The sequence below is a fragment of the Carassius carassius genome, chromosome 37 (assembly GCF_963082965.1).
Source record: "Carassius carassius chromosome 37, fCarCar2.1, whole genome shotgun sequence".
Classification (NCBI taxonomy): domain Eukaryota; kingdom Metazoa; phylum Chordata; class Actinopteri; order Cypriniformes; family Cyprinidae; genus Carassius; species Carassius carassius.
Genome location: NC_081791.1, coordinates 13,976,828 through 13,993,081, shown reverse-complemented (window position 1 = coordinate 13,993,081; position 16,254 = coordinate 13,976,828). Strand labels below are relative to the sequence as shown.

The window sequence follows — 16,254 nt, the reverse complement described above, 5'->3', positions numbered from 1 at the left end:
CCCTAAATAATTGTTTAATGTCTTTAGGATTTTTTATTTATTTTTATGTCTAATATTTAAATTAAATAAAAACCCATCTGAATACACAACATCTCTTGTGGTTATTATGTGTGCTAAATAAATATAACAATACAATTTGTAATTTCAAGTTTTACTTCGGTCCGTCAAGAGGAAACACTTAATTCGGTGTTCAAATTTTACATGGTTGCCCATTGGATAATTTTCAAATGTTCACATAAAGGACAGCATAGTAATGCATGAAGACTGCCAAAGGAGAATTGCAGATAAGTAGCAAGGCGTTGACATGTTGCTCACAGCTGCATTTCCTTTCATCTATTTCCACTGGCCCTTCTCATAGTCCCATTTGGCTGAAAAACCCTCCACAGGGTTCACCCGCATGTCCAGCATCCGCTTCACCTGCATAGCCTGCCATTCGTCATCAAGGGTACGAGGATGAGGGGGATACACTGAGAGAGAGAGAGAGAGAGAGAGAGAGAGAGCAAGAGCAAAAGACTCACCCTTAATTCAGACAAATCATTGAATTAAACCAAAAATGTCAGACGATCACTTACCATAGTACCTCTGCCAGAGAACAACCAGACCAGTAAAGCCAATGAAGAAGAAGATGCCGCCCAACACAGTCTTCCACTCACCTGTTGGTTTCTTCATCTCAGCGTATGTCTCATTAAACGTAAGCCTGTACACTGCCACCAGGAACCACAGAAGATAAAGATTGCAACATACAGCATTTTACTTAATACCCCATGATTTTGTTTGTGCTTTGCCCTCTTATTTAAAAAACCCTGTCCAATTGTTGACATATTTCTTGAAGTTGGAGTGGGACAAATCGTAGGGATTGTCCTTTTTAATTTTATTTAAATTAGCCAATAATTTACTTGTTATTGCTAGTCAGAGGTAGATGGTATGAAGGGGAGTATCTTAATTAAGCAAGCAATTAATTTAATGCAATGAGACCAATAGTTTTGGTCCATTTTCTTGTGAGAAAGGATAGATTTTAAATGTCAAAACCTGATAAAAGTAAATTTGCCAGATTTTAGCACTAGAATATCAAAGACACAAAACTTTTTAATTTGACTGTATTGCTCATATAAACATATGGACACTCTAATAAGTACTGAATAAAAGAGAAACAGGAGCATTAGCATTACTAACAGGCAAGTTTCTCCTCTTTAGAAAGACTGTTCCAGGGGCCTTTCTCCTTCTGCTTCAGGCTCTTGTCTGCATCACTGAGGGTGTCTTTGTATGGTCTGTCAGGCAGAGGAGTGTCCAGACGGTCCCAGTACAGGGGTACAGACATGTCCGTCTGTTCTGTCACCCCACCTGTGAGAACAAGAGGAAGTGATCAAGTGACTACTGAGGGAAAAATATGGACATGAAATAGAAAATGCAGGAACATAAAAAAAGTGTAAATTTTATAAAAACATTTTGTTATAATACTGATGTAATGCTGCTCATTTGTCATCCTAGTTTACATATTCAAAATGAATGTAATTATATGCTGTTCTTTAAAATAATGTTTAACATTACCATGCCCATGACTGGCCATCTTGACACCGCTGGAGCTGAATGCAGCTACTCCCCGTCTGGACAAGAGCCCCGCTACACGTCTGGCTGTCAAGTGCAGCATCTGATCCACAAAGGAAAAGAAAAACACACTCAAAATCTCTCAGAAAGAATACAATACCTAGCAGACTAAGGTCAAACCAAAATTCAATATTTCTCACATTATCACAGTTTATTCGCTATAAATGTGAATGGTAATAAAATATGGCAAGATCTCAGAGTAAAATGATAATATCAGATAACTTTGATAGAAAGGCATGTAATGAATTAGGTTGAATAGCTGTCAGCTGTTATATTTAATTACAATATTAGACAATACCAATTTAGGTCAACCAATTACCAAGCAATGCTTAATTTTGTTCAGTCTGTGGTGTAAAAAGGTTGTGTTAGCAATTAAAGAAAAAACACTTAAGCAAAACATGCTCAGGTCAAAGTGTTTGAATAATATTTGGTCCCAAATTTGTATTAATGTTTGGGTATAATATGTGATAGTTCACTTTATTTTGCTATCCTCACTTATATTTCTGGACTATAGTGTCCTGTGCCCACTTGTAAAAAAATAAAATAAAAACATTTATCTTGTGTCTAAATAATGTTTGGTTTTCAAATGGTGGTGTAACTACTTTTTTAACTTTTATGTGATCTAAACTATGGAAAATGTTGCTGTTTCTAAAGCCAAGCTGAATACCATCCTCTCAGAGTAAGTACCTCCATATGCTTGTGTACTATACATTCAGTTCTGGTGTTGTTTAGTACTAAATGATCACTAAGTAAAAAGGGAAAAACCTTGATTTGAGGACTTTGTGCATTTTTACTATGCATGTATAAAAGTACATAAGCCCCCTGATGCTTTAGTTCCTTCTGTTCTGGATCAAATCCAAATCCCAGCTAGTTTAGTCTAGTCACATAATCATCTTTTGCTGTTATTTACAGTAAGTCTCCACCATCCACAGGTTGTGTCTATGGTACAAAGATCTGGGAGATTTGGTGTTTTGTTGAACAAAACCCCATTGAAAAATATTTTTTTACAAAGCAAATGGACATTTGCGGTCATAAAATGTTTTTTACTTATCAGTGCAAAGCATTTTCTGCACCCTCCATGTGCAGCGAGAGAGAGACAAAAATACTGTAAATAAAATGGAAGAAACTGGCAAAAGCCCAAACCAAGAGTTCACAATGAACCCTGTACACTCCCCAACTCTCCAACAAATGAACAAAACATTTAAAAGTGATTATTTACATATGGCTAGCTCTATATATTGCTATTCTACTGTAAATATACGGACAGCACGGTCATGTATAACAGTAAGTAAAAGTAAGAAGTCATTCTGTAAATACAATAAACTCATTTGTATGCTTATCAGTTTTGCAACAACGTTAAATGCTGACCAATTCATCCATTTCTCTCGAAGCATGAAGATTATGCTGGATCTCTTTTTCTTGCTGCAGAATTTTTAAACATTTCATCTTTGATACTATTTATAGTATATTTTCGAATGCACTTTTAAGTGCACAGATGCATTTTTTTCAGTTTTTAGTCCATGCTTACTATCCTTCTCCCCACTGCTACTTCTAGAAAGTTCCCTCATTGTACTCACAGCTTTCCTGAGAGACAAGATGATAAGGATGACAAAATCACAAATAAGAATATACTGGAGAAAAATTAAAAGAAAAAAAAGTGCAGACTTGCTTCAGTTTATGCGTTATGTCCCTACTTGGGCTGTTGGCACTGACTGACCATGAAAACAGGGTGGGTGGAGAAAGGAAGGAGAAAAAAAGAAAGAGAGAGAGAGAGAGCTAGTGGGAGGTTTTGGCTTTAGTAGGGATTTTAAACTGTGAGAGACTGTGCAAGTAAACATCTGAGACAACCATGTGACTTCACTGCTCACTGGGACATCTGTGCTGAAGTTTAACTCTTCACATATCAAATGCTCAGTGCTGGTTTTGTTTACTTTTATGGAAGATTTTCCCCTTCATATTTCATACTTCATATTCATATTTAGTTTTGATCCCATAAAGACTTGTTTTTGAATTCTCAGATGATTTTATGATTACAGTTCTTGGAAGCAAACTTTCAGAGGAAATGGAAGCAATCATAAAGAAAACACCAGAAAAAAGGGGTAAAAGAGGAGGGGGGAGAGAGGCGTGGAGTGTATCTGGCTCATGTCCAGTCCTGATCTGGGTTTAGCCCAATGCAACCTGAACTGAAGTCTGCCTCAGAAGTCTGGCAGTGAGTTTGAATGTGGGAATATGTTTCACCGCTCAACAAGAAGTGAAAGACGAAGAAATATTGAAGAATAATCAGTGTTAAGGGTCAAATAAGGACAAACCTGCTGTGAAATATTCCAGCTGCTCCAGCACAAAGTGTCAGATATATCTAAATAATGATCAGACAATCATACATGGTTGAATCCTGTTTAAAAATATCAGATCTCTTTGCTTTACTGTAAGTTTTTTTTTTTTTTTTTAAGAGAACTTCTCAACAATAACTGCAGGTGTCATGCTCTTCTTCTTCATCAGCAACATATTTGTTGCCGTACATTTGAATGATTTCATATCTCAGTGGCTTGAAGGAATGTTAAAAACAAACCTCCAACAAATCTCTATAAACACTATCTTTCACATGCTGCTGAGTATCACAAAACAAACAAACAAACAAACTTCAATTTATACAAAAGAGAAAAAATACTGTATACTATGTATACCACAAGAATAAATGATTAAATAATTTTCAACTCATGATCTTCACTCATGAACTCAAAGTCAGTAAACATTTAAACTTATGATACACGCAAGAAGGAAATGGACGTGATGAAAGTACAATGTACAATAAATGTAATGTAAAATAAAACTAAATAAATAAAAAAATTTAAACTTTAACTAAAATTAAAATAAATTAAAAAAAAAAACCTACAGTTGTTTAGCTAAAATGTTGCTTTAACAGGGCCTGGCTTAGAGACTTATAGTCTACTTTTCAGACCATTCTGTGTTAGATACAAGAACCTGAAGTGCAACCTTTACACATGAACTCTGATGTACCCGCAATAACCTGCTCAGTGCTTATCTTTTCCCCATAAGCATTCCTGTATACAACTGAATTTTATCTGTTTTCATCAGCCATTCAATCATGCTGAAACACCTTCAGATGTCACTGTCACAGTTTTTACAACAACAACTCAAACTAACAACAACAGAAAATGCAGGACAAGTTGGGACCGTTTTCTGTGGATGCAACTCAAAGTAAAGCTGTCACACCAGCTGTAAACAAGGCCTAAAGTGGACTAAACGATCTAAACAAACTCTCACTGGTTGTGTATCAGTCAATAATTGAAAAAGAACAGGACATAAAGGTCTTTTTGAAAAGCAACAGCAAGAGCTGAGCTCATTTGTGTGAATGTACAAACCTTCAGAAGCCTCTGGGTGGCAGCAGTAAACCTCACACGGTGCCAAAACCCGGTCTTCAATCACTCTTGGATATTTTGTACGGGGGGCAGCAGCGAGTCTGACCGAACATAAAGACTTTTCACAAGCTCGACCGTAAGTAGGCCTATGAGTCAGGCTTTTGTTGGTGATGTGAATAGGAAGGCTTGCTTTGCTTTAAAAACGGGAATAAAGTCTAAATTTAATAAGAAAAATTTACACTTTAGGTTGGTTATAACTGCCTAGTTTTTGTTATAGTAAAACGTTAAAGTCTCTTTAAGATAACGACAGACCTCATTTCACTCATAAATCAAAACTGCTGTTCTAAAAACCCATAGGAAATTCCTGAGGGGAAATTCATGGCTGGAAAATACTAACACTCTTCATGGTTTTATGACAGCAAACTGAACAGCTCTATGATACCTCCATTTCATGGAAATGTGTGTGTGTGTGTTTGTGTAGGCCTATATAAAACTGCCACTTACCAAGTCCTAAACTCCTCTTTTGCTTTCCATTTAACCGTAATTATAAAACTGTTAATCATTTAACAACGTTTATAGTTTATAATTAAATCTAACAGCATGAAAACCTATAAGCCTATAGCAAATGCTACATTTAGGGCAATATTTAGTGAAGTGAAAAACTCCAGATGATGCTTATTATCTCTGTTATTATCTCTGTTTGAATTAGTGCTGGAGAGAGCAGAAGCAAAATGGATTCTGCCTTAAATAACTATTTGCTAACAAATTACATTTCCTGTAAACTTTCTTATGAACTTTATAATACAAATGTATTTTCACACTAGATGGATAATCAGTATTAAAGTGGTCATGTGATGCAATTTAAAATTGTCCTTTCTCTTTGGAGTGTTACAAGCTCTTAGTGCGTAAAGAAGATCTCAAGTCTCAAACACAAAGAGATATTCTTTATAAAAGTTAAGACTTGTCCACGCCCTCCTAAAATGCCTCATTTAAACGCCCCCACGTCTACGTGAAGATGTGGAAAGATTTGCATAACACCGCCCAAATGTTCACGCAAAGAAAGAAGGCGTAACTTTTATTCTTGCTGTAGTATTGTTGTTGGCACCTTGTTGTGGAGATGCTGTGTGTTTCGTTGTGATAGCGAAACTACTTTGTTTGGCACTTCCAAAAGAGGACGATGTCCGCTTCGTCATGCCTAGAGCTGATCCGTGCTGGTCACTGAGGAATTACATCAACTTTGCTTTGTGGATCGCCGGATCGGCTTTCGGCGTGGATGAAGCAGAGTCCAGCCCAGGGTCGTCACATGCTGTTGCTGCAAACCCAACAGATGCTCCTTCATCGAATCCGCCAGCTGCGCCGTTCTCAAGTCCACCAGCCTTTCCTCATTCAAGCCCGCAGTGTGTGTTTCTGTGTGTTTCATTGTGAAAGCGAAACTACTTTGTTTTGCCTTCCAAAAGAGGACACAACTAGAAATCACTGGTTAAGTTGTATTTACATCACTGTTCCAGAACAGTTCAACCCAAATATTCAGAAATGTGCTGCACATTTTATGGAGGACTGTTTCCTGATCCTGGGAGAAAAGACTACAATGTGTCTGTGGCACAACGGCTGTTTCTATAAAGTGGGGCAATTCCAACTTTGCAAGGACAGTCTGGTGCTTCTGACTCACAGTCTGTAAGTACGTTTTTCATATTTAAAGAATTTGCCAATGATGATTCAAATGCGAGTTTTGAGCAGTGTAGAGTAGGCTTGTTGTTTGTCATTTTTCCAATCACAAATGCAGACATGGTTTTATCTTTATGTGGTGTGATACACAACGCAATGCATAAAAACACAGTATAAATCATTATAATTAGTAATTACGTCCCCACTGGATGCAACAAATGCCTCATTTGTAATGGGTTTTATTGTTTTTGTCACATCGTACCAGGAGACAGCATCACAGTATGGTAAGGGGCGTAATATTTCTGTCACACGTTTGAGGTATTCAGCCAATCACAATGCACTGGATAGCTGGCCAATCAGAGCACACCTTGCTTTTCAGAACAATGAGCTTTGTAAAAATCGATGCATTTCAGAAAGGCGGGGCATAGAGGAGCAACAATAATATACATTATGTGGAAAATAATGTGGGTATTTTACACCAAATACACAACATAATTTTCTTTTTAGCAACATCATATGACCCCTTTAAAGCAGCTACACAAATCAGTTTCATTCTTTTTCTTTCTAAAATATCTTCCGCTTTAATAAAGCATTTATGCCTGATCTTTTTTCAGTTGAAAGCCTCACTATTTCAACATCAATCTATCTATCAGAGAACTGTGTTAGTGTGTATTAAGGTGGTGTCTGTCCCACTGCTTCTCGGGTGTTGACCGTGACACTAACAGCTGGCAGAACAAAGCAGAGGGCCGGATTGGGCACCACTGGCTGTGCTCCCTCAATTCCATCCTGTCCCCTCCCACCAAGAGTGGCACGTGTCCCTGCCCACCCCCGACTAAACACAGCTTAAACTGAGCGTACACAACCCCCTGCTTCTGTCGTTACCCCCATTGTTATCTCCTAGACCCCTTCCTCCAGCTCAGTCCTATTATATGCTTACATTTTGCATTTTTGTTCTCTAGAGGAAACTCATATGCCATTTGTCTTCGCCTTCCCCACCCCAGGCTTCTTGCTTTGTCTTGTCCCTTCACAAAGCCACAAAAAGCCAGAGATGAAGACTGAAGTAGAAATGACCCTCTTGACTGTTAACCTTTAAGTCAGTCTGGTCCCCAATGCAATTCGTCTATGTCCACATCAAAACAAATAATAGTTTATCTGCAAACCATGAGATGCCCACTTCACTGAAAGCAAACACTGCATGTCAGTTATTTCATAAATCTAATAAGTATTTAAAAATCTGACACACACACATTCACACTGGTTTTAATGTACTGTACTGGATTTTTTTTTTAGCCCATATCCCTAAACCTATCCTGTACATGAAACTTTCTGCTTTTTTCAGTTTTCAAAAAAGATCATTCTGTATAATATATAAGCTTATTTCTTCATGGGACCCAAATGAATGACTGAATAAATAAATAAATTAAACAATTCCTACAAGGTCAAAATTTACTGACATTATATCCTTGTGGACATTTGGTCCCCATAATGTAGGGAATACCAGGACCATACAAAATTATTATTATTTTTTAATTAATATATATATATATATAGAGAGAGAGAGAGAGAGAGAGAGAGAGAGAGTGAGAGAGAGATATTTTATTATAAAAATTAGAAAGAATGTTTAATTTAATCTAAATATTAATGCTTAACATTAATTGAGGTTTGTAAAAGGGGTTTGGCATAAAAATCATTTGGAACAAGTCAATCTGATTTATCTGATATTTATCTGAATATTTAAAAATAGCAAAATGAATGCATATAAAAAAAAAGATTTTTAACTACAGTACTTGTACTTGACATTAATTGACACACTTTATGGACAGTCAAAACAATAATTTGTAGCAGATATATATATATATATATATGTGTGTGTGTGTGTGGTATAGTAAGTTACATATATGTTATAGCCAAAAGTGTTACTCTCTTATTTAAGCTGCAAGATAACCACAGACTTCACCACGTTGAAAGATGGACCTAGCATTGAGATATTTCTGGCACAGAAGTGAAATTTAAAGAAATGCTTCATTACTTTCTGCCTATGTGTGGTTCATTCAGCCTTGTGGGGAAATGCCTTCTCATGCCAAAATCTGAAAGAGCACTACTTTAGTGATAGTATATCATTCACTCTCTTTACACTAACACTTGTAGGGCCATAAATATGAGGGTGAACCTAAGAAGGCCTGCCCTCAAATGGTAAATGGTAAATGGACTGCATTTATATAGCGCTTTCAACAGACCACATGGCCATCCAAAGTGCTTCACAATTTGCCTCACATTCACCCATTCACTCACTCATTCACACACCGACTGCGGTGTCAGCCATTCAAGGCACCATCCAGCTCGTCGGAAGCAGCTGGGGTTAGGTGTCTTGCTCAAGGACACCTCGACACTTGGTCAGGTGGAGCCGGGGATTGAACCACCAACCTTCCAGTTTGTAGACAACCTACATGAACCACTGAGCCACTGCCGCCCCAAAAATATGGCCAAGGACAGATGCCATACATACAGTGCCAGCTTTGACCTAGACCTTCTTCTGCCAGTGTCCTGGTTCACTGTGCCACCTCTCTCACTCTTCCTTTCCTTCCTCCATTCACATCCAACCTACTCTGCATACTGGCACCATAAGACAATCTTTTTCTTTCAGCCTCCCCTGGGCATGCTGGGTAAATGGGTCACTCTCCCACTGCCTTTTGTTAGAAGTGTGGCTGCTCTTTTTGTTGTTCATTTTATGTGTGGTTACAGTTTTTTGTTTGATCTGGATCCTCTCCTCCTCTGCTGGCTCTTGTTCAATGAGGTTATGCTTCAGAGTAGTGAATGGGATGTCAGATGATGCAGTCCATGATGGCCCTGATGGATGATGGGACACTGACCTACATTACACACCAATTAGAGCTTCTCACTGTTTGTTTTTCTCTATTCAAAGTGGCACTGCCAAACATTTAGCAATAATAATAGCATTCAGTGTTATCTTCGTGAAAGGATTATCAGGCTGAGCTACCTTGCTTAGAGTTTTCCATATTATCTGCAGTGCTGGCAGGATATGTAATGAGGCAAATGAGGTTAAGCATTTGGTTTCAGGGTGTAACATCAGTGCCCTTCCCCCCTAAACAACCATTGTAAACACAGGCAACAAGTTCAAAACCAAAGATGGTTATACCAAATATTTAGTTAATGCATATTTATTAAAATTTCCACATCATCTTAAAATCTGGATGTCTTGTTTACTAAAATATTTAATAAAGACAAGCTGATATACATCTGAGATATATATCTCATATTTTAGGCTTTATGCACCATTTGCTGGTCCAACAAGTTTTTCTGCCAAATACGATAAGTAAACATAGAATGTGTTACTTTTACTACCTTCACTTTTACTTCGTTACATTCAAACACATAATATCCGCCTTTTTTCCATACTATGTTACAGAAAAAACATGCCTTTCCTCATTCAGCAATGTCAAATACGTTAGCAAATCAATCGAGTCGATTCTTTTTCGATGAACCGGTTGAACCCATTGGAACACGGAACTATTTTACATTTTGGCATATTGCCATCTAATTCGTATAGTCTTGTTAGTACATTTTCGATCTGTTTATGCTCCACTGACACGTTCAGGGCAGAGTTAGAGGTGAATTTTCATGTGTCATGGTTTCATGATCCACACCTTACAGATTCTTATGAAATAATCACCTTCAAAAAATAATTGTTTTTTTCTATGATATATGTAAATTCAAGTGATCTATTCTGATCTGGGCTGCATTTCCCCAAAACTTTGTAATCCTAAATTGATCGTAGCTCAATTGGTGACAGTTGGTTCTATGATCAATTTAGGCTAACCATGCTTTTTTGGAAACGCAGCCCTGAATGCAGCGGTTACCAGCTCACTGATTCAATGATCCAGTCGCAGCAAGCAAACAAATAACTGAATCGTCTAGACAAGAATTGCATGTATATATTTAGTAATTCTATGTAAAATGTTGTTTTACCACATAGACAGTAAACATAAAATATTGACAGCATCTAAATTATTTACATATGAACAACTGTACATATTGACAAATCCTTATACTGTATTACTGAATTAATGTAATTAATCAGCATCGCTACTCACAAAAAAACAAACACATAAATTAGAAAACACATAAAAAATATGGTGCAGAATCACTGCAAATCATCTTAAAGAGTATCGTAAGGAAAGGAACAAGCCAGCTTTAAACAAAATGCAGTGTAGAATCAAAACCCTTGTCCTACATCTTCAAGTCTCTGAGACTCATCCCTTTTTTCACAGCTTCAGGACACAAACATTATCCTGCATTCATTATTCATTATGATATTCATATTCATAATTTAGCTTGGTGCTTCTACGCACAGGGATGCAGTCACTGAGCAGGAACATGTGCCTCGTGTCATTTTGTGGCTTAATAGCAGCAGGATCTGTGGGGTTTAGAAGGTGGAAAAAGTGAGAAGAGAGTGAGGGAAGATGGCAGGAATAATGCCTCCTCCTCAAGGGCTCTGAGGTCAGCTCCCCTGGGCTTTGATCTTTGACACCGCAATAAGCGAGTAATGAGCCTGTGTGTGTGTGTGTGTGTGTGTGTATGTGTGGCTGTGCATTTTAAGGGACTGAAAAAGCTGATTTTGTGTGTCTTTTTTTGGTAATGTGCTGCTGCTTAATATGAACAACAGTGTGTCTGAAGGTTTTATGGTCAGTTTCACAGTCAATTTGCCTTATAGCATTGACATATATTGACATATCTTTATAGTAATCTCTCTCACACACACACATATATATATATATATAGTGTGTGTGTGTGTGTATGTGTGTGTGTGTGCAAATAACTTTTAAAATGAATAATTCGTACCAGCTTTAACATTTTTCTAAACACACTGACAAACCAGTCAACTAAAACTATTAAAGAGTTTTCATTAATTGAAATAAATCTGAAATAAAATAACATATAAATACTAGATGAAAATCTTAAACTTGAAAAATGTCCCTGGCTTCTCACTGAAAAAAAAATTCTGTTAAACACTTATATATATTTAAATAAATAAATAAAACGAAAACTTATAAAAATGTAAAAAGCATATCAGAATTACAAAAACTAAAATATATAAAAATGAAAGCTTCAAAATATCAATAAAAGCATAATACTAAAATAACACTGCTGCATCCATTTCCATCTTCTCCTTGCTATATTAGTGTATTTTGATGAAAAACATGGAAATATAAGTTAGCAATGTGTCTTTATTCCTTCTTTATATTTTTTTGATTTTAGTTAATATATCGTATTATCGATTCTATGAAAACCTATTCGTGTTCTCATGTGTATTTTACTATATATACACACACAAAAATATACATGTATATTTAATATATAAAACTATATAATAAATAGTTTAAACAGTGAAGTGTTCAAGAAAAGTTAGTCTCCTCATTTTTGATCTCTTTATGTTTTTTTTATCTTTCTTAAAGCACAATTTAATCCAAATATATAATAGAATTTATTATTTTTTATTGATATAGCACAATGCAATTTAAGTTGCTAAACACATTAAACATTATGTGTCTTTACAAACTGATGACTATAAAAGGACAGAATGACACTTTTTAACACACTTTTTTAAGTGCAGCGTGTGTGTATATATATGATGATTAGTAGGTGTGTGCACTTGTCTAACTGATGTGCCATATAGAAATCTGGCACATGCAGTCTCGACCTTTGACCTGTAGCGTCTAGTCACACTCATCCTTCATCTCTCCTGGGGCTTTCCATTCAGTGCCAGAAGGATAGCAGCTGCTTGTCTAGATGAAGAAAAAGAGGATTTGGTGGGATGTGCTATTTGGGAAAAGATGAAAGGAAGGAAACTTGAAAAGGCAAAAATGGCATGTGGACTGTATATAACACAGTCCTGCTATAAATAGTTAACTAACTATTTATTTTGACAGGTTTAAGGTTCAGGGTTTAAGTTTTTTGTGTGCATGTGTGAAGACCTGTCATCATTATCATCCATGTTTCTTCTTTGTTTGTTTTTTTTCACCACACATTTGCATATTCACACTCAGTGTTTATTCTGTATGAACAGATCTTATCTTTGACCTTCCAAGTGACTTGGTCACCAACGCCAACAAAACATGAACCTTTAACATGCCACTCTTCCTCTTTCTACTTCCGTACACATCCACACACTTTACACACATTGTGATACAGTTACCATGAACGATCCTGTCAAGAGGCAGTGGGTTTTAATACACTCTCAAGTACTCACATTCTGAGACACGTGTAATTCAAGCATGCCTTAACTCCCTAAACAACAATACGCCAGGCACAATAGTGGTTTGGATTTGTATACATATGTGCAAGCTAGTGTATAAAAATAGAAACACCCAATGCTAATGAGCATAAAGCAGCCTTGACTTTGAAAGAACCATTGTTTACATTGTATATATTTCCTGATAAAGACTGACAGAGCATAGTGGTGCATGTGTGTGCGAGAGTTTTTTTGTGCATATTTGGTGGGGGGGGGGGGGGGTTGCTTTGTTGGCTGAACCTGTTTAATTCAGTGTGAGTCTCTGCTGCCTGACATCTGCTCTGTCATGGCCCTGCTGGGTGAACTCACGCACTCACTCCAATGGGAACAGGAGAACACCAGAGAGCATGCAAAAGAGGTATATTAAGAAACAACATAAGTCAGATACAGAAGTTAAAGAGACAGTACACCCAAAAATGATATATTGAGGAATGTTGGCTATGAAAAAGGAAAGGATTAACTCATGCACAATATTACAAATCTTCTAAAGCCATGCAATAGCTTGAGGGAGGGAAAAAACAACAACAATGTAATTGTTATTCACTGAAAATCTTACCTTTTAAAAACTGAATGGTTTAGCTTTACATTATATGTAATCAAATGTATGGAGTTAGCATATGATTAATGGTGAAAACAGTAAAAGGACATTAACAGAGGTCTCAGTGTGAATCATATAATTCAGTTATACAATAGGGAGTTATGTGATGCATTTTATGTTGTTTAGTTAATGTTTATGGCATTATTTTACTGTTGTGTATTAGCCTGATGCTGTGCTCTGTAGAAAATTATTTAACATTATATTACTTGATTAAATATACAGTTATAAGTTGTAGAATATACAGGCACCAATATGCCAGCCTGCAATACCAAAGACATTGTCACCATATTTTTTTATGGTGAATTTATGACTCTTTTATTGTTGTTGTTGTTGTTACTAGGAGTATTTTTACTGTGCATGCATGGTCACCATTCACTTTTGTTATAGAAAAGAATAGCTTGAGCATTTTCTGTTTTGCATGGAAGAAAGAAAGTCACATGAGTTTTGAAAGCATGATCGTGAGTAAAGAATGACAGCATGTTCATTTTTAAGTGAACTATTGCTTAAAATACAGTGATTGTGAAGGGAGGGCTTGTGCACTGATAAGACACTAGATTGCTCTTTCTCCTGTAAGCATTATGGAAAGTCAGTAGACTGCGACCTTATGCTTAGTCAAAACATTTTCAGAGGTTTGTATTTCAAAGCAACACATACCAGGCACTTTTTATTCTTTTAAAATCTCTGAAACTGTAATGGATTCTGCGTGGTGCGGTCCAGTATATGGAATGATTTATCATCTATGATATGATCTCCCATGCTGATCACGGTTGTCATCTGGTGTTTTCTCATTGTCTGCCTCTTCAGTGGTTTTCTGTTATCCAATGCTGTTGGCCTTATCTTTCCTGTTTCATCTTGCCAGTCTCTTTCTGTTTTCACCAGAGGAATAATGAAAGGTAAGAGATAAGAGATCCTTACCCATCGCTAGCAGCATGGATACATTCCCATAGGTCCATCATCCAATGGGAATGAGGGAAAGGGGAAGACAGTATTTGTTTATATGAGAATTAAAACATGGGGGTGGGGGGGGGCTCAGAGAGAGAGAGAGAGAGAGAGAGAGAGAGAGAGAGAGAGAGACTGTCATTGGTGACTAAATAGCAGCATCCTGGTTTGGCTTTCTGCCAGCCTCTCCCTCAATGCAAGGAAAAATGCAGTTGTTGGATGCGGTTTGGAAATACGATAGAAGGACATTAAAAATGTATTTTCATATTTCAATATACAATACTAAACAATCATGTGGCTGTTTGTCTATCTTTATTTTGATAATCATATATTATTAAAGTGACAGATGTCTTCTCTGGAACATACATGAAGTTATTTTGAGATGTTTTCCCCCCTACAATGGAAGTCAACGTCCACCAAAACTGTTTAGTCATCCTCATTTTTCTGAATATCTGATCGTGTGTTCTGCAGAAGTAGAAAAATTCAATGGAATGACATGAGGGAGAGTAAATATGACAGAATTTAGTCTCACACACTTGATCATGTCATGTTAATAAAACCGAATTATGAACATATTATGTGTGAGCTACAGATTTAAGATGGATGGAAACCTTGAATAAAGAGAGATGACAGATAAACAAGTACGGTTCCAGCCTGAAAAAAAAACTTAACCAACACATGTACACAAGACAAGATCTGTGTGAGAGAATGTTTAAGACTTTAGCAGTCCTCTGTGGGAAGAGGCTAAATATAAACATCAGATAAAGCTTTTAGAGTGTGTCAAGGTGTGTTATCCCTCTCCTATAATTATGGTTGATTTTGGACCTAGATTAAACAGAACATGAAGTCCTGGATGGGGGTGAGCTCATTGAAAACAGGCAATAACTTGGCTCTACACAAGCTTATATATTAAGCTCCAGAGCATCATCAGGAAAGTTTTCTCAGAAGCTTCTCAGGAACATTTATTTGGAAAGTGGAAAACCGCAGAGTGCTGACATACAGTAACTGTCATTGTTTCACGTCTAAGTGTCATGAATAAAATGGAAACAATTTTCAGAGAGAGAAATCAAAATGGAACTAAAAGAGATTTACAGATGGTATTATTTGCTCATATTCTGTATTTAAATCAGGCAAACTGATTTTTCAGGGAAGAAAGTTTTAATTTCTCTTCACAGTCTTAGATAAGAATTAAACGATAAAGCAATAAGCTTACATAACACTTATGGTGGTACAATTGCTTTAGGCTCTTTTGTTTAGTTTAGTACATGTCAGTATAAAAAACACACACTTCTGTTGCAACGGATAGAGTGAGTATAGGAGTGGAACTGATACTTCACTTTTTAAATTGTTTATTTGCAATAGAGAGACGGATCAGCAGTAGCTTGGTGTTTAATGAGAAATGCTTGTAATGAGAGAGGATTGACGGTTGAGGTTCACGGCCCAGGGGACCAGGTCTTTGTGTCTCAGAGTTCTCTGTTTTCCTCTGTCATGCTAACAGTTAAACCGAGCGCTGAACAATGGATTCAAACACCATTTGGCCTCTCAGAGCCAGGGTGGGAGTGAGTAATGGGGGTTTAAAGATCAGGGGGCCGTTCTTCGTACCTCGCTTAATACATCTGGGATGATTTAATAGATTCTAGTAATTGTGATAACTGATCTCTGGCTAATTTGGTTCTTTAAATGAATTTAGGGATTTGATTAAAATATCTGGTTTAAATTGTCTAAGATTAATGCGCATTCTCGTGTTCCCTGTAAAG

The 16,254-nt window shown here is 36.8% G+C and overlaps 1 protein-coding gene across 4 annotated transcripts; it reads right to left on the bottom strand.

The window, feature by feature from the left end:
- Positions 1–135: 135 nt before the first annotated feature.
- Positions 136–3,352, bottom strand: LOC132118083 (cytochrome c oxidase subunit 4 isoform 2, mitochondrial). Of its 4 annotated transcripts, none has more exons than XM_059527614.1 (5): positions 3,183–3,352; positions 1,549–1,648; positions 1,174–1,341; positions 573–704; positions 136–467 (listed from the first exon to the last, which is right to left on the bottom strand). In XM_059527614.1, exons 2-5 carry the CDS (start codon positions 1,646–1,648, stop codon positions 334–336), a joined length of 534 nt encoding a protein of 177 aa, XP_059383597.1. In that variant the 5' UTR covers positions 3,183–3,352; the 3' UTR covers positions 136–333. The 4 variants fall into 4 exon arrangements, with proteins under 4 accessions (XP_059383597.1, XP_059383599.1, XP_059383600.1 ...); XM_059527616.1 differs by having other exon boundaries at positions 3,300–3,338; XM_059527617.1 differs by having other exon boundaries at positions 3,275–3,293.
- Between the last annotated feature and the right edge of the window lie 12,902 nt (positions 3,353–16,254).

Bases quoted from the DNA above. Each gene is read 5' to 3' on its own strand.
- LOC132118083 (XM_059527614.1), bottom strand. From the start codon at position 1,648: ATGCTGCACTTGACAGCCAGACGTGTAGCGGGGCTCTTGTCCAGACGG. The intron at 1,342-1,548 runs GTAATGTTAAAC...TTGTTCTCACAG, and splicing joins GATGGCCAGTCATGGGCATG to GTGGGGTGACAGAACAGACG. The intron at 468-572 runs GTAAGTGATCGT...TCTCTCTCTCAG, and splicing joins TCTCTGGCAGAGGTACTATG to TGTATCCCCCTCATCCTCGT.